This window comes from Thunnus albacares, chromosome 8 (assembly GCF_914725855.1).
Source record: "Thunnus albacares chromosome 8, fThuAlb1.1, whole genome shotgun sequence".
NCBI classification, from domain to species: domain Eukaryota; kingdom Metazoa; phylum Chordata; class Actinopteri; order Scombriformes; family Scombridae; genus Thunnus; species Thunnus albacares.
Window position 1 is genome coordinate 19,158,728 of NC_058113.1, and position 18,136 is coordinate 19,176,863.

The window sequence follows — 18,136 nt, forward strand, 5'->3', positions numbered from 1 at the left end:
TGGAAAAGTAAAGTAAAAGTATCTCAAAATTGTACTTAAATGCAGTAATTGGGTAAATGTACACTTATAGTCACAAATAATGTAAGCAGCTCCAAACATTTTTAAAGTGACTACTTAAAATGACTGGTGGTGGAAAGAGATATAATCTTTCTGCTGAAGCCATAACCTAAAAATACCATCGACAGGTAAACATGTCCTTGAGTGAGGCACTTGACTTAACCCAAACAACTCCAGTGAAACTTGCTCACATGCACCCAGGATGGATATTTGCACAATAGGCCTTTTTCACAGCAGACATCTTGACATGTCACAGTAGGAAAAGCACAGGTGTAAATAATAAAATGAATGATGGCTGACTCACTGTTACACTGTCTAACTTACTGAGACACATAATAGAATGAGGCCATTGTTGATCATGTTATTAGTAACTCCTGTGCTTTTCCTACTATGACAAGTGAAATGTCGGCTATGAAAAAAGCTATCCCTACGCCATGGAAGCCCATGTTCACCAGGAAAGAAAAATAGATGAAAATGCATAGAAATGACAAATATATTAATACTCATGATAAATAAAAATTGAGATAATACAGTTAGTCAAAATTCAAATTTTTATCATCAAAATTATGAGCTACTAGACAGAGATAAGACAGCAATTTGATATTATCTCACAATTGGTGCTTAGTAAGTCATGTATATTTTAGTATATTTATCAAATTTAGTATGTTTTATCAAATTATTTTATCATTCTAAACTTTTCACCTGTTTTTTTCTTCCCCTGAGCTTCCATACCACCTTCATTTGCACATCTGCACACTAATAACTGCTTTATGCTGAACTGTATGGGCAGCTCATTCAGTCACAGACTAATTCCACCAAAGGGAAAGACAGAGTTTTAGGCATTCATTGTGCCCACTGCCATCAGACTGTACAGCAAGAACTGTGGGTAAAACAGCTGTGAAGACCCACCGCCCCCACTCTCTCCATCCCACCCCACACACTCCTTCACCCTCCAGTGCTCTTGACTTGACTAGTGCACACAAACTGACTCTTGCACACAGACTACAATGCGCAGAAATATAGCTGGCCTGTGTAGATAACACTACTGCATGTTTTCTTTATATTTTGTACTCACTACTTTGTAAAATATACATATATAACTACAGCTACACCTACCAGAACCACATGTCATGTATATAGCCTAAGTATTGTCATGTTTATAATGTATGAAGATTAAATTAAATTTACTTCTAATATTCTTTGTATTTATTACTCCTATCTGTTCTTATCTGTTTCCTTGTTTCCTGTACTGCTGGTACATGTGAATTTCCCCTCAGGGCATAAATAAAGTCTTATCTTATCTTAATACTATTGAAGAAGAAAAAACAACCCGTAAATACCATGGAAATATTATATTAACTCTTAATTAACTCTTATGTTCTGACAGTTACAGCAAATAATACATGATTGCTTCAATTGATTGGTGCTCTCTGGTTAGAAAGTCTGGGATGATAAATACAACCATCAGGGCTTCAACTGGTTCCTTTTTATACTTTATTCTAACATAACATGTATATTAAAACCAACAATGTATTCTCAAGATGATAAAATACCGTGTAACATAAACAATTCATCTTGCACTTTGTTTCAATATCATCCAGTGGCAGAGCCGCAGCGCCTGACGCGGTTGTAAATATGCCGCTTTGCGCCACCTACAGGCCAAGAAAGTAACAGCAGTTTACAGTTTACAGTCAGGTTGAGTTGTCAGCTCCTCCAGCCAGCAGAGGCAGAAGAGTTATAGTTATGTGGGTATGATACAAGCAGAGGAAGAAATTGTTTCTTGGCACAGTTGGGAAGGTACAAAGTGCATATTGACTGAAGGGTAAGCTGTCACTACTATTGATTTAACTCATACTCATACTCATACTCATACATCAGGAATTACATACAAGCTGTAACTCTGCCCCCATGAAGATCCTTTTAGGCTTCGCATTGTGGAGAAATTTGGCAAGTTGGGGACAAATTTTGTGTTAGTAATAAAATTAAAGAGGTTTCTTTTAAAGTTTTGCAGCAAAAAGACATTAGAGATATTTAGAATTAATACTGAATATTCTTGAAATTTCTGTGGACTAGAAGAAGAAACCATCTGTCATTTGTTTTATATACCAGAATATTTTGGGTGGATATTCAGCTTGATATAAGAAGAAAAACTGGGCAAACAATCAAATTTCAGGATAAAGACATTTTCATATGTTTTGAAGGTAATGAGAAGGAAAAAGCTGTTTTTTTGTACAATTCATTTTATTATTGGGAATAATTCACATTAACAAGAAGAGATGGGCAGACTCCAAACGATTTTTTTTATTTTTATTTATTTATTTATTTTTAAATCAAGAACTGCATCAATATGGCACCATGATAAGAGGCCTTAAGGTCATTAAAAGTAATTGTGTTTTTGATAAATTTCTTATGGACTTATGATACATTATTTTAAATTTTTATGACTTCTTAAATATTTTTTTTTCTTGTAACTTTGTATATATACCCCTGGTATAAACAGTTTTGTGTGTACATACTGTTAATATACATGTGTTCTCTAAAATCAAGAATTAAAAAAAACAAAAAACTGCCCTAACAGCTTTAATCCTGAAACAACAGGGCCATCTTCCTCTTATCTTCTCTGCACATCCTGAAACTGTGCCTCGTTTATTTTGGCATTGTTACTATATTAAAAGACTGTGGCAAGAGGTTTCTAAGTTTATTAATGTTACATTTATCTTTATTGATCTTTATTGTATAAACCATCTATTTCTTACGTGTTGTTGGTGAACCCCCTGGCGTTATGTTCTCAAGAATGTACCTCATGGTCATTCATATACTCAATAAAGTTTAAAAAAAAAAATCTTCTCTTAACTTCCGTACATAAAACGCTTGCCAGGCTTACCCGCCTCCTTAAACCTGATTGGCTTACGCACCTCCCAGGAAACAATTTCTCATTTGTGATTGGACGGAGAGCGTCAAGCCTCTTGAATGACATGTAGCCACAAACGGTATGAGGATACGTAACGGGAACATATGCGACAGAAGTAAGTTGTCTCGGCTTCGGCGAGTGTGGCCACCAAATATAAAACCGATATACCGTATTGTACCTTTCTTTACAGTAAGTAATTGTCAACGTCAGCTGAGAGAAAGCGGCAGTATACAGAGCACAAGCTCCTTTGTAGTGCAACGTTACATGAATGCTAGCGCTTGCTTATTGCTATTAGCGCGCCCCACAATGGGTTAAGTAACCTAGCAAGGAGACTTGAGAGTTGTCATAGAGGTACATGGCCATTTAATTCATATTTGGCCGTCATTTTTGTGTCTTGTCATTTTTGTGACGTTCACACAAAAAAAGACAGTCATAGCTACCGGTGTGTGATGTAGATTGAACGTCCCTGTCCGCCTTTGACCGCTGAAACTGACTCAGCTGCTCAATACTTTGTCACATTGCACACTGTTCTCGGTCTCCTTCTGTCAACATTGGATTTAAGTGTCCATTTGTCTCCCCTCAACCACATATTTACTTATATAGTAGATACAGTAGTACAGTTAAATGCAAACAGTACAAATGAAGTCTCAAAATCTTTGTTTTTTATCCTTTGGGTCATTTTGTCAGTAATTTGCTTGTGCTTCAAATGTAAGGGGAGAGTGTTTTACATAAGCTTCAACTCATAGACACTCCACTCATGCCGTGTTTCCAGTCTGTTCTACTGTAGCTAATAGCTTGACTATCCAGCATGAAGGTGCATCAATGTCATTGCTGCATGTGTGCCCACTGTGCCAACCATTTATTCAAAGTAACCTACGGTACGGTTTCCACTATGAACATTTGCACATTCCTGTTTAATATTTTGTACATTTCATTCTCTACAATTTAAACTTTAAACTTGTAACAGCTTTTCCTCACTTTGAATTTATTTGACATATTTTATTGTAAATTTTCATTTTACATTATTTACAATTTCTGAACTTTTGTGTATATTTTTGATTGTTATGCACCACAACACCATGGCAAATTCTTTGTATGTGCAAACCTGTTTCAGATTCTGGGTTAACAGACTCATTAAATAGAAATAAAAAATAATTTCATCCTAGAATTAAATACATTCTAATCAAGTGCAATATCTTAAGTACAAATCATTGACTTCAACTATTCAACAACCCCAAGCACTATCAGTAAACATATTACAATTGACACTGTGAGTTGTGCCTGTGTGGCTGAAATGCACAAGTTACTCACTCACTGTTCTCCCACCTCCCTCCCCCCTTTTTCCCTCTCTTTTTCTTATCCGCTTGTCTTCCAAGGTTCTCCCTGGTAGGAGACAAGTTGTTATGAAGGAGAAGAGGGCCTGAACTGTAATGAAGTATTTTGGGATACTCCGTATGGATTCTTCATGTTGATGTAAGATTAATAAATATCCTCTTGTAATATTTTGTAATTGCAAAAGCTACATAAACAACATAGATAACACCAAAATCATTGTGTATAATTAACAAATCATGAACAAAAGATTTCAACTTTGTCAAAACTTTTGGCTTTGTTGACTGTTGATTTGTTTTTGACTGCTGACACAGATGTTTGCTGTTTACAGATGTCCAAATGTACATTTGGTCATCTGTAATACATGCAAAAGATACTTGAAGGAAGGGCAATTTCTTAATGAACAGTGTCTTGTGCGTATTCCTCTTGTCTTTTAGGCTGGGCTTTCCTAAGCTGAGTAGAGCAGTGGTGCGTGCGAGGAGACTGGCAGCTCAACTCAGCAAAGCAGCCATGTCCACGAGTCCGTCCTCCGCAGCCAACGGGGATACTACCACTGCAGCCATTCTTATCATTGGAGATGAGATACTTAAGGTGAGCTACAGTGTATTGATACTTTTGTGGTTTGTATGACTTTTTAGCTTATGATTGACAGTATCCCACTGAGGATGCTTGAAAGTTTATGGATTTGAGAAAATCTAACTAACCCCATTTTTTTCTGGTAAATCTTTGGCCTTGAAAGTATTTGATTTATTAAAATATACACTATAACATGACACTAATTCATCAGTATGCCTCAGCTTTGTGGACCGTTATCCATTCTAGGATCCATACTTCAAACCTATGTATGAAAAACCTATGATGTATATTCAATGTGGCAGCAGCGCTTGGTTTTAAAAGTTCACCATTATTTCTTGACTTGACATGATCATGATTTAAACATGAGGCCTTTGATTTTGCCCAATGTCATGTCTTGCCCCCCAAAAATGCTCACTGTGTATCATTGAATTTCATCAAGTAGGACCTTGAAGTCATTGCCTAGTCCTTGTATGTGCTGTACAAGTCAGGGTGGGAATGCAGAATGCAGAATCGAAACTAACTTAGCATCTCCTCTCATCCTCTGTGTCTCAGGGTCACACAGTGGACACCAACAGTGCCTTTCTGACACGAGCGCTAAGGAAGCTTGGAGTGTCTGTGCAGCGTATAACAGTCATACCAGATATACAGGAGGTCATTGCCAAAGAAGTGGCCCTCCTTTCATCTCAGTATACTCACCTCATCACCTCAGGGGGCATAGGACCCACCCATGACGACGTTACCTTTGAGAGCGTCGCCATGGCATTCCAAGAGGAGTTGTATCCCCACCCTGACCTCGTCCGGCTGGTAGAAGAATTCTTCGGGGCGGTGGACAAAAACAGCGCTGCCTTGAAGCTGGCCATGGTGCCTCGCTCAGCTAAACTCAACTATGGAACTGACCCTCAGACTGGACAGCCCCACCGCTACCCACTGGTGAGTAAACTCAGGATGGACGGAGATTAGCTCGCAGTCATCAAATGCCATGGATCATGTTGTCATAGAACACTAAATTAGATCAAATTCTACCTAAGCTTTGACGGATCAGTACGCTCCTCTGACTGTGACTGAGTGACTGCACCTTTTATTAAAATAGATGTCCCACATGTCCACTGTGCTGAGTATCACCTTTTTAAGCTGCCTTTTCAGGGGTATATAATATATAAAAATGTTTAGCTGACATAAATTTCTGTTAGATGTTCACTCAAAGTCACGGGGGTGTATCTTGGCTTGTTTTAGAAGACAGCTTGCAACAGCAACTGCTAACCATTAACTGTAGGGATGAAAAACAGCTTCTCACGATTGGCAAAACTATGAGATTGAACATTTACAGAAAACAGCTGTGAAAGGCATATACACCTGTAAATGAGTTGCAGTGTGGTGAAATATAAACATTAACACATTGCTATTTCTTCTTAATTAACACTACAGTACATAGTTCAAGTAGTATGTGCAGCACAGTACTGAATGATTGTGTTCATACTGAGCAGTAGCAGTGCACGATACATTGTTGTTTATAAGTCTACTAGTTTAGTCCTTTATGTCATTGAATGGAATAAATTAGTCACATGCATATGTGAATTAACCAAAATGTTTATACAGTAAGGTATTTGAAATATAGCCTAACATTAATTGTACCATAACACATTCATAGTTTATGACATGCAAGGGGCCATGCCTTGATAAACTGACATTTTAGATCAGATAGAAAAAAATGGAGCAGCTGTTGTAGCATTCTGGTAGAACTTATTGCCTTTCAAATAAAATATAAAAGTAACTATAGTATATTAAAGGCTTAAATACTGTGTACTGATTAATGAATAAATTAGTGCATTCAGTAAGTATTCAGACCCCTTCACTTATTTCATATTTTGTTATGTTGCAGCCTTATGCTAAAATTGTTTAAATTCATTTTTTCCCCTCATCAGTCTATACTCAGCACCCCATAATGACAAAGCGAAAACAGGATTTTAGAAATTTCTGCAAATTTATTAAAAAGGAAAAACTGAAATATCACATTGACATAAATATTCAGACCCTTTACTCAGTACTTAGTTGAAGCACCTTTTACAGCCTCGAGTCTTCTTGGGTATGACGTGACAAGCTTTGCACACTTGGATTTGGGGATTTTATGCCTCTTTTCTCTGCAGATCCTCTCGAGTTCTGTCAGGTTGGATGGGGACTGTCAGCAAACAGCCATTTTCAGGTTTCTTCAAAGATGTTCGATTGGGTTCAAGTCAGGGCTCTGGCTGGGCCGCTCAAAGACACTCACAGAGTTGTCCCTAAGCCAGTCCTGCATTGTCTTGGCTGTGTTCTTAGGTTCATTGTCCTGTTGGAAGGTGAAACTTCAGGTCCAATCTGAGGTCCTAAACTCTCTGGACCAGGTTTTCATTAAGGATATCTCTGTACTTTGCTCAGCTTTCCCTCAACTCTGATCAGTCCCCCAGTCCCTGCCGCTGAAAAGCACCCAGCATGATGCTGCCACCACCATGCTTCAACATTGACCAGCCCAGAAAATGTTCTTTCTCACAATCTGAGAGTACTTTAGGTGCTTTTTGCAAACTCCAAACGGGCTTTCCTGTGTCTTTCACTGAGGCTTCTGTCTGGACACTCTGCCATAAAGCTCAGATCGATGGCGAGTTGCAGTGATGATTGTCCTTCTGGAAGTTTCTCATCTCTCCACACAGGATCTCTGGAGCTCAGCCAGAGTGACCATTGGGTTTTTGGTCACCTCTCTTACCAAGGCTCTTCTCCCCCGATTGCTCAGTTTGGCTAGGTGGCTAGCTCTAGGTAGAGTCCTGGTTGTTCCAGACTTCTTCCATTAAAGAATTATGGAGGCCACTGTGCTCTTGGGAACCTTCAGTGCAGCAGAAATTTTTTGTAGCCTTCTCCAGATCTGTGCCTCAACACAATCCTGTCTCTGAGCTCTGCAGGCATTTCTTTCAAATTCATGGCTTTGTTTTTCTCTGACATGCTTTGTCAGCTGTGAGACCTTAGACAGACAGGTGTGTGCTAAGGATGCCATGGCGAAGAAATTTTCCCACAGGTTGATAAACCCGTGACAACACTGGTGTTACTGGTTAAACCAGACATTTTACTAGATAAGATTTTTCGTCAATGACGCTCATCCGTAGAGCACTTAGATTTTTAGTTTAGATCTTCCCCTTACTTAAGGGTTAGTGATAACGTGCTTCAGGCTACTGTCAGCGGGTCCTCCTCCGTGTACAGCCAGTCCGCAGTGCACACAGATGCAGGGATGAGCCAGACGATGACTGCCTCAGAACCAGAGCAACCCGTCTGTCATCTAGAGAGAGACACACCGAGGGTAGGTTGAACAGGCAGAGAGCGGAGGAGTTTCTGCTGAAAACAATCACTGAGACCTGGATAGACATGAGAACAGCTGCTTACTAATACCTAGCGATTTATGTTTGTTTACAGCAGAGAACAGGAGAGAGGACAGACGTCTCACTCTGTTACCTTTTGCTGTGACTCTGCTGCTGCAGACAGTCACGGAGCAGACACTTTCAGTTTATAATTGTAGCGTCTGTCGCCCGACTAAGTATTGATAACATACGTAGTACTTTACAAATTACAGTTTTTTTTTAATTTGATGAATGTGGGCACTGATGCGCCAAAATGAACTAAATGAGTTTTATTTCTATAAAAAAAGCAAAACGACGGTATGGGAGGTGGGCAAACCAATAATGCACCAATCAAGGTGTAGAAAACTCTCAAAGATGATCAAGAGAAATGGGAGGCACCTGAGCTAAATTTAAAGTGTCATAGCAAAAGGTCTGAATACTTATGTCAATTTGATATTTCAGTTTTTCCTTTTTAATAAATTTGCAAACATTTCTAACATTCTGTTTTCACTTTGTCATTATGGGGTATTAAGTGTAGAGGATCTGCAAAGAAAAGAGGCATAAAATCCCCAAATCCAGGTGTGTAAAGTTTGTCTCGTCATACCCAAGAAGACTCGAGGCTGTAAAAGGTGCTTCAACTAAGTACTGAGTAAAGGGTCTGAATATTTATGTCAATGTGATATTTCAGTTTTTCTTTTTTAATAAATTTGCAGAAATTTCTAAAATCCTGTTTTCACTTTGTCATTATGGGGTATTAAGTGTAGATTGATGAGGAAAAAAATGAATTTAAACAATTTTAGCATAAGGCTGCAACATAACAAAATGTGAAAAAAATGAAGGGGTCTGAATACTTTCTGAATCCGCTGTATATAGTGAATAATATTCAAGTGTGTTCATTAACTCAAAATTATTAGAAGTATTGATTGTCATAGCATTACATAAAAAATGCATTGCACCTTCAGTTTTAGGGACATGCCGACTGTCTGGACCATATATCTTGTAAGACACATCTTTCCTTTTCTCCCAGGTCAGCGTGCGTAACGTGTATGTCTTTCCTGGGATCCCGTCTCTGATGGAGAGAGCCTTTAATGGGTTGGAGCACCTCTTTGCTGGCTCAGGGACCACTTTTCACACTCGTGAGGTGAGAGCCATGATCATATGTATCATTTATAAAAACTGTATTTTCATACCACAAGCGAGCTAACCAAAGATAGTATTGTACCAGGTGTTTGTAGATGCAGATGAAGCAGAGATCGCTCCTGTGCTGACCAAACTGCAGGCTGGTTGGGGCAAGAAGGTGGCCCTTGGCTCCTACCCTGACTGGCTGAGCAACTACCACAGAGTCAGGCTGGTGCTGGACTCAGACAGCCAGGAGGAGGTGGACAAAGCCCGGGCACAGCTGGTACACGAGCTGCCCAAGGGTAGCGTGGTGCCCTTAGTCACTGACCCGGTGTCCATCGCTACTGCTGAGGTGTACACGCTAGCCAACAGCGGTGAGGGGGAGATTGAGGGTAGAGGGTTGTGGGAGATGACAGTTAAAGTGTGTCAACTTAATATAAAGTGAATATTGTGGAGAACTCTTACACTTTACACAGCCATTGGGATGGATAAAGCAAGCAAAGAAATAAAAATAATCATAGCTGTCAAATCTTAGTAGATTATAAAACATTTTTTATAACTGGCATGAGACTGAACAGAGAATAGAATAAGCATTAATAATTAAAGGAGGACAAGCAGATATTTCTACTCTGAATTTGACATATATATGAAGGATCATTTATCTTACACCTTACAAAATTTGACTTTATTCCTTGTAAAATTTCATTTCCCACCACAGGCACACCGTTGGGTGAGAAAGTTATGTCTGCACTGAAAACCATCGAGGCTGCACTGGATCAGTATTCGACAGAGGAAGTCTGCGTCGGCTTCAACGGAGGCAAGGACTGCACAGCCCTGCTCCATCTCTACTATGCGGCAATGAAAAGGTAACAGGAGGGGTGAAGACATTTAGAACATTTAGGGTTGAATCGAGACAAAACAAATAGCTAAAGAGAAGAGATTACAGGGAGATTCAAATTAAAGACATAATGATGCCATTTCAGCACAGTGGGGAATATAGTGTCACAGTAAGAAGCAAGAGGAGAAGAAAATGAGTTGGAGAGCAGCAACTACACTGAAAAAAATCTGACACTCAGAGACATCTATTAGTTTTTCTTCACCTGTATCGGACAGATAGTGATAAGGATGAACGTGAACTTATCTAATCTTTTTCTGTCCTCTTGTTATTTATTCTTTTTTTTTTTAATGTCCCATCTCTCTCTGCTGCCACTCTCAGGCGCTATTCAGATGGTAAAGACAAGGTGAAAGCTCTTTATATCCGTATCGTCTCTCCATTCCCAGAAATGGAGAGATTCCTCCAGGATACTATAAAAAGGTGAGTCATCAGTCTATTTGAAATGCTTAGAGAACTCATTTTTGTTTTTGTGTACTTGTAGCACTTATCCAAAGTAAATCTTTGTTTAAAAAAAAACCCCCACCTATTTCAGTTGATCGGTAGATTCTGTGTATTTTCAAACTCCTCTCTCTGTCCTAATCCTCTCCGTATGATGACTCACTATCCGGCAATATTCTCCCACAGATATGACCTGGAACTGTTTTCTGTGGAGGGCAATATTCGGCAGGCGCTGAGCGAGGTGCAGGAGAGGAAGCCGGAGCTGAGAGCCGTCCTGATGGGGACCAGGAGGAGTGACCCCTATTCTCACACACTCAAACCCATGTGTCCCACTGACCCCGGCTGGCCAGACTACATGAGAGTCAACCCGTTACTAGTAAGACTCACACACTCTCACTCGTCTCAGTATTTCTCTCATGCTGTATTTTTCCTATCTCTGGTGCGACGAGTCATATTATGTAAGAAATGCTACCAGAAAAAACCTGTTACTCCTTAAGTAACACCAAGATTTTTAAGGTTGACTTCACCTATTTATTTTTTTAAATCTTAAGAACACCTGCAGACATTAATTATAAAAAATAAAAAACACACAGTTCTTCAGTTTCCCACATTTTTAAAAGTTATAGTGTATATTATGTTGCAGGAGAAACTGCCTTTTGACTGGTAAAACAAATTTGTTTTCACTGCTCTAGCCAGGCAATTTCCCCTTGTTACACTTAATGTTATTTATCATCTTGACTGAAGTTTCAGAGTGCAGATCTACAGGGTGTGAACAAAATATCACAACATGTCCACAGTTTAATGCAGTATTACATCTGTGAAGCTTTAAATTATAATATTTCGTACCTAATATTTTTATCCCTCACACAGACTGTTTCTTCTGCTTCCATCTGCTTTGTAAAGAATAGAAGTGCATAAGCAGAAACAGTGTCACCTCTTTTATTTGAAATGTTTATATGTTTAGAAATGGCAAATGCTTATATCAAGGTAGTTACAGATGATAAGGTAGAACACACAAAATGGTGAAACATTGAAATGTGTGTGAAACGAACAGTTGACCTCAATTCAAGATAATTTATGTAGCCCTTCATCACAGAAGTGCATCTCAAAGGACTTTAGAGAGAATTATTTCAGCTGGATTGAACTAATCATGAATCAATCACAGACGAATTAAATCCGACATCTTCCCACACAGGACTGGACGTATCATGACATCTGGTCGTTCTTGAGGACGTTATATGTGCCCTACTGTATTCTCTATGATAAAGGGTAAGAACACATCCATCCACTCTTTCCATTCGCTGTATCCTCCTTTTGTTCAGGTTTCGAGCGACTTAACAGCTGCGGTGCAGAAATATCGGCTTTAAATTTCTGTGTCGAACCCGCAGGTACACCTCACTGGGCAGTATGGACAACACTTGTCGAAACACTGCCCTCCAGACGGTTGACGTGAGGGGGGTGACACGATACAAGCCAGCCTACCTCCTGGAGAATGAAGAAGAGGAGCGTAACTCGCGTGCCTGATTATCGCCTCGCTTCTCACGGTGTCACCTGTTGCTGATGGAGCCAGATTTTCACATCTTCAGATCAGATCCCACAGATCATGTAATAAACACAAGTTGGATTTTTTTTTTTTTTTTTTTTTGCAAAAGACTCGACACATCTGTCTGCAGAATAAGACTGTAAAGTGTGTGTGTGTGTGTGTGTGTGTGTGTGTGTGTGTGTGTGTGTGTGTGTATGCATATGTGTGTTACTAGTATACATGTGTGTCTAAAGTAATGGCCCTCTGCTGTTGAATAAAACATCAATCTGTGTCATCTTTTTCTATCGTCATGTTACTATTTTGAGATGAATCTCATACAGATCTGCAGAGCTTATAATACAGCTGTTGATTTATCTTATTCACGAATCCATTTGTCTTCTTTCTAAATCCAATAAGAGCAAGCTGCCTGGAAAGAGAGCCTCTATCAAAATGTATTAGTAAATAATGTGAAAAGGTTTTCTGTCAAGGTGAGAAAATCAGGTTTTAGAAACTGAGTGTGCAGCAGCATGGACAAAGTACTGAAGGTCAACCAGCAGGCTCATATTGATTCATCTGTTTGACACTGAATATCCATAATTGCAGACTGCAGCGCTGAAGCATCTCCAGCCTCCCGTCACTGGAAAACCTCCACCCTGATGTTGTAGTTCTCTTTGCGGACCTCACGGGCGCGTTGTTCTCACGTTTTCCATTTAGCACCGGTGATTACAATAAATTACCTTCTCTGCTTCCAGACATGATTGAATCCAGGCTCATCGATCCGCGCTCTCTCTCTCCCCGCCTGGAGATTAGTCAACGCCGCGCAGCGAGGATCGATACCGGCCGATCTAATAAAGCGGGTCGCTTACGAGGCCACCGCGGGGCTGCACACACCGTTACACCAGCAATTACCACCTCCAGCCCGACCCCCCCTTATTCCCTCCTAACTTATCTGTCCGGGTCTTCACGGCTTGCTTGATTTATTAATAATAACAGTAATAGAAGAGGCAATGAACAGAGGCTTCATAATCAGAGCAGAATATAATGGTTGTGTGGGTTTTGGTGGTGCGATAAACACACCGGGACATTGTCTGGAATGATGATATTTGGATGGAAAACAATTGTATTCCTATAGATTTACAGTGTGTCTGAGGTATGCGCCTCAAACTTTGTCCCACTTGTAAAGATGTATAATGGAAGCATTTCTGATTTTTAATTGGCTGATAAATGAATAAACAAGTCATTTTGTTCCAGTTTTTAGTTAATTTGTTGTGAGTGTATTGCACTCCACAGTTGCTAAATTTCTTCTAGTGTCTATAATATTGCTATAATGTATTTTTTAGTGATATCCACCTACAATATAGTAATAGCTTATATGGCTTTTCTAGTGATCCTTGGGTTGTCTAGGCCCATACTTTGCTCAGTTATGAAAAGTACATTTATTCAAGTGCTGTAATCTGTAGCACAATTTTGACTTAGTTGTACTTAACTTGACTATTTCCTGTTTATAGTACTTTATAGTTGTACTCCATTTGTAGATATTGTGCTTTTTAGTCCGCCACATTTATCTGACAGCTAGTTAAGTTTGGGTTAGTTTCCAGATGAGGATTTTACCTACAAAAAAGATAAGATTATAACATATATAGCCTACATTTTAAAGACATTGTTAAATAATATACCAGTGGTTCCCAAAATTTTTGGCTGTACAAAATAAGCAATGTCTACTTGGTGCCCCTCGTCACATTTCAGGTGTCCATGAGTTATCAGCAGTTCCACCAAAACATGATTTCCCCTCTAAACTTCTCAGGTGGTTTCATTAACATCAACTGTTTGAGTTCCAAAGAGGTCGAGTTATCCAATATTTCAAAGCTATGGAAAAAAGTCCACAAAATTAACACAAATTCATGTTACAGATTTTTTTTCTTTTTTCCAACCTCATTAATCATCTCATGACCCCTGAGATTAAACTACATAACTGTATATTAAAGTATTTTAAATTATCAACACCTCAACCAGCTACAACAGTAAAATGGTACTTACACACTGATGCATCAGTATTAACTATATTATAATGTAATATGTACATATGCCAGTCACAGGGACTATTTTTTTTGCATAAATAATACTTTAATTGAAGTATATGTTACTTTTAATAACTTTGTCCTTATCTTAAGTAAAGCTTTGAATGTGGGACGAGTATTTCTAGTCTTGAAATGTTCTGTACCTTGGTAAATTATCTGAATACTTCCTCCACTACTACATTTGCTGTCACTACAGGGATAAGAAGCATATTGATTTTGACATTTGCATGGTATTTTTTCCCCAAAGTTCTTTGTTCTGTTGTCTTCCACAGTTTCACCTTCATCCTCTTTCAGTTGTCATTCCATCACTCTCACTTGCCGGTTTCATCCCTCATACTGGTGTCTGTTTTGGCTTCACTACTGTATCACCGTCTAGTCATAACACTATTTCCTTCCTGTCTCAGCCTTTCCTGTGTACTATAACTCTGGGTTTTTGTTCAGTTCCTCTTATGAATTTCAAAATGATGTTTTGATTTTGACCTGGAGGAGTGAGTCAGAAAAAATTACCTATCAAAGTCTGGGCTGACATAGTGGGGAGGATATTGGTACTGACTACCAGGGGCCTTAAAGTATCTGGACTAAAATTAGTTGGGTTTTTTTGTGATCCTCAACTGCATTTTTTTTTATATCTTTTTTTTTTCAATTTCACATTACTCTTTTTTTGAAACAGGTTTTGTTTGAAATCTACAAAACTGCAAACAAAAAACTGATACAGCAACCTTTGTATCATCTGAGACAAAATGAAACAAGTAGGAATAAAATGTGGTTAATTTTTTTCCCCTCCTGTGCAAATTTAAACCAAATTGCCTCTCAGATTTTGGCTCGACTGGTAGGAAGCAATGATCACAGCAGCCACTTAAGGTGATGTAAGGATAAGAAGAAGTGAGCTGTGTTTTAGGCCCATAATTCCTTGCTGCTCTCTCAACACACCCCAGTGCTTCTCTTCAAATCTCCCAGGTGAGACTCTAACTTATAACAGAATACACTGAGCTAACGGCATGTGTGATATGGACTCAGCGTGACTTAAGATCACTGTTACACACTCGGCATGACTTTGTGCAAAAACATGTGATAGGCTTTGATATCGGAGTGAACTATCCATTTCAGATGCTCAGATGTGACTGTGATGCTTCTCTCTAAAGGAATACGTTCCTAATCCAATTCCTCAGCAGTTCCTGCAGTGTAAAACAAGACTTGAAGCAACATGAGACAGCAATTCAGGCGATGTCCTGGGAGGGATGCTTAACACAGAGGATGAATAGACACTCCGTTGTCAGAAAGCATCAGGAGAGAAGACCTTTGAGTCTATGCAAATTACCAACCCATCTGCATGTAAAGCCAACCAACCAGAACACGGGAAATAGGATGTTCAGTATCAAAGTGTCACACATTAAAAGTGGATGAAAGTAAGAGTGAAAGAAAGGAAGAGAGGGAGTGGGAGGGAGGGAGCATGAGGAAGGAGACTGCTTTGCTTGCTGCCATGTGAAGTGTGACTGACTTAGCTCGTTTGTGTCTGGTTGTGGCGTGCTGAAATAAAAGGCAGTCTCATAATCCTAAGTTTGTCACAGCCTGCAGTCCGGTACACAGGACCAAGACCCCCTGCTCGTATTGGCACACATGGGATGCATTCAGAAATGCCTTTCACACAGTGGGCTCACTTTAATGTAAAGGGCCAGTGTCTGTGAAGCTTCAACCGGCATGCTGAAAACTGATGAGAAAATTCAGCTCAACTCAACTCATCTGGAGCTCATTTGCACTCAACAGCCATAACTTAAACATGGTGCAGGGTGTTAGAAAGATAAGAGATGTTTAACACTAGAAAGGCCCGGCCAATGTCAACTGATTTCGGTTTTTAAAGATTATGACTGGATTTTAAACACTCAGAAAGTTCCTCCGTGACTTTTTCTGACACTTATTTTATGTACAAACCAATGTGAAATATTCAAAATCAAGCATGGAAATAATGTTTATCTGTGTTTACCTCCTTTAGATTACACGTTGCTCATCTTTTAGTATTAAAAGTTAGTTTTTGCAATGTTTTTCAAAGTGAGCTTGGGTTTCACCGGTGAAAGAAATTAGAAATGATCGGATGTGAATGAGAAGTGTGATATTAGGCTATCATACTCTCATCTATTGACAAGCGCTCTCGCTCGGTCCATCCACATTTATCACTATTTGTATGACATGTTGAAAGTGCCTGCATTGTGAGGATACAGCGGAAATAATTATAGCATTGTGTTGGCTACCTGACACATTTAAAGATTATAAAGAAGAGTGTGATATGCAGAGCTGTTCAGACTTTGTTTAGAACAAACAAGCTGTGCTCACAGTCAGAGAGGAAATAAAAATCCTATTAATTATAACCTGGAAATTAAATAGCACACTGATTTATCAAGGCTACATAATTATTCAATGATAATCCTCAGAAGCTTTTATAACTCAAAGTCTCACCAATATGCACAAAAAATATTGAACAACACCTTTGGGCTTGTTTGTGCTGCTGACATAACTCTTATTGTAAATTATACAGTTTTTTTAGAGATTAAAAAAAATCAAACAGCATTCAGGAAAATATTCCTAGAATGTTGCATCTTCAGTAATCAGTGGATAAATTTGCAAATTTGTTATTTCAATAGACTCATTGATTTCAAATTATTTTCCTATTTGTGCTATTTAGGTGACATTATGAAACTTTAACTTTAATTTTTTGTTAGTTTTGGGCTGCATAACATCAAACTTTCAAACTGCCATAATTAATAATCCAATAATTACTTTACTACAACTTTAAAACTCTAGGGTTTGTGATTGATCTGTATCTGTACATTGATTTATAAGCCTTCATTACGGTACTACTACATGAATATTGATTATACAAGGCAATAGATTTGATAATTTTGGTGGCACAGCAACCACTGTTTCAGTCTGTTTATATGAGATCTTTTGGAGCAAAGTGTGGTCTAACTATTGGTCAGCTGTGAGGGCCATTCAAAATGCTTCTTACAGTAGTTTGTCAGATGGAAAACAAGTGAAGTGAAACCTCCCAGAATAAATAGGGAGGATATTCTTGGACTGAATTTTGAACAATCTAAAGGCGTTTAAGTAGAGGTCTGCTTGTTATAACCCACCACACAGATTTAACATCTTAAGTCAGTTTTTTACTCTTGACTGCATAAAGGATCAAATATTCACCCTGGGAAATATATACTGTATCTGATTATAAAGCATTGGAAAAAGTGAACGCAATATCTGCAAGAGATGTCAAGTGAAATGCTGCTGATTGTTGGAGACTTCAACACAGTCCTTGATCTTGATATTGTTAGGAGCTCTTTTACAGGACTGTATAATACAGCTGAGACGTTATCTTGAGGAGCGAATACACTCAATAATGATGCTTAAAGACATCTGGGTGAGGTGACACCCAACAGCAAAACACTTTTCCTCTTCACAGAGCTTCTGCTCCGTCATGCTAGACAATGCAGTGTTTTATTTTCAGAGCTGTGAGATTGCGAAATCATGTGATTTCAAACCTGATGCAAGGGAGATCCTGTTTAAAGGCTGGCAGATGTGGCCTCAGTTATGGGCAGAGTTGACTACTAAAGATTAGATTAGTGAGCTGAAATGATTAACAGAGCTTAAGTTTTAGCAGTTATGAAATCTCTAACTAGCTATGGCCAATTACCTTTATAGACCCACCTAGGTGAAAACAGTCAAAACAGTACTTTGATAACAAAAAATGTAAAGAATCCTTTGAATAACTCCACCAAACTAAATACAGCATCTTAACTTACATTATTAATTTCTATTTGACATTGTGGGTATATGTGATGTGCTATTGTGTGTAGCTTTGTATTT

At 38.8% G+C, this 18,136-nt stretch overlaps 1 protein-coding gene across 3 annotated transcripts; it reads left to right on the top strand.

The window, feature by feature from the left end:
* The first annotated feature begins 2,994 nt into the window (after positions 1-2,994).
* Positions 2,995-12,501, top strand: flad1 (flavin adenine dinucleotide synthetase 1). Of its 3 annotated transcripts, none has more exons than XM_044359995.1 (11): positions 2,995-3,083; positions 4,345-4,441; positions 4,738-4,891; positions 5,429-5,806; positions 9,260-9,373; positions 9,458-9,725; positions 10,070-10,217; positions 10,568-10,666; positions 10,871-11,060; positions 11,880-11,953; positions 12,073-12,501. In XM_044359995.1, exons 2-11 carry the CDS (start codon positions 4,434-4,436, stop codon positions 12,206-12,208), a joined length of 1,569 nt encoding a protein of 522 aa, XP_044215930.1. In that variant the 5' UTR covers positions 2,995-3,083; positions 4,345-4,433; the 3' UTR covers positions 12,209-12,501. The 3 variants fall into 3 exon arrangements, with proteins under 3 accessions (XP_044215930.1, XP_044215929.1, XP_044215931.1); XM_044359994.1 differs by having other exon boundaries at positions 3,037-3,157; XM_044359996.1 differs by lacking the exon at positions 2,995-3,083 and adding an exon at positions 3,465-3,846.
* The last annotated feature ends 5,635 nt before the right edge of the window (positions 12,502-18,136 follow it).

Bases quoted from the DNA above. Each gene is read 5' to 3' on its own strand.
- flad1 (XM_044359995.1), top strand. The intron at 9,374-9,457 runs GTGAGAGCCATG...GTATTGTACCAG, and splicing joins CCACTTTTCACACTCGTGAG to GTGTTTGTAGATGCAGATGA. The intron at 11,061-11,879 runs GTAAGACTCACA...CTTCCCACACAG, and splicing joins TGAGAGTCAACCCGTTACTA to GACTGGACGTATCATGACAT.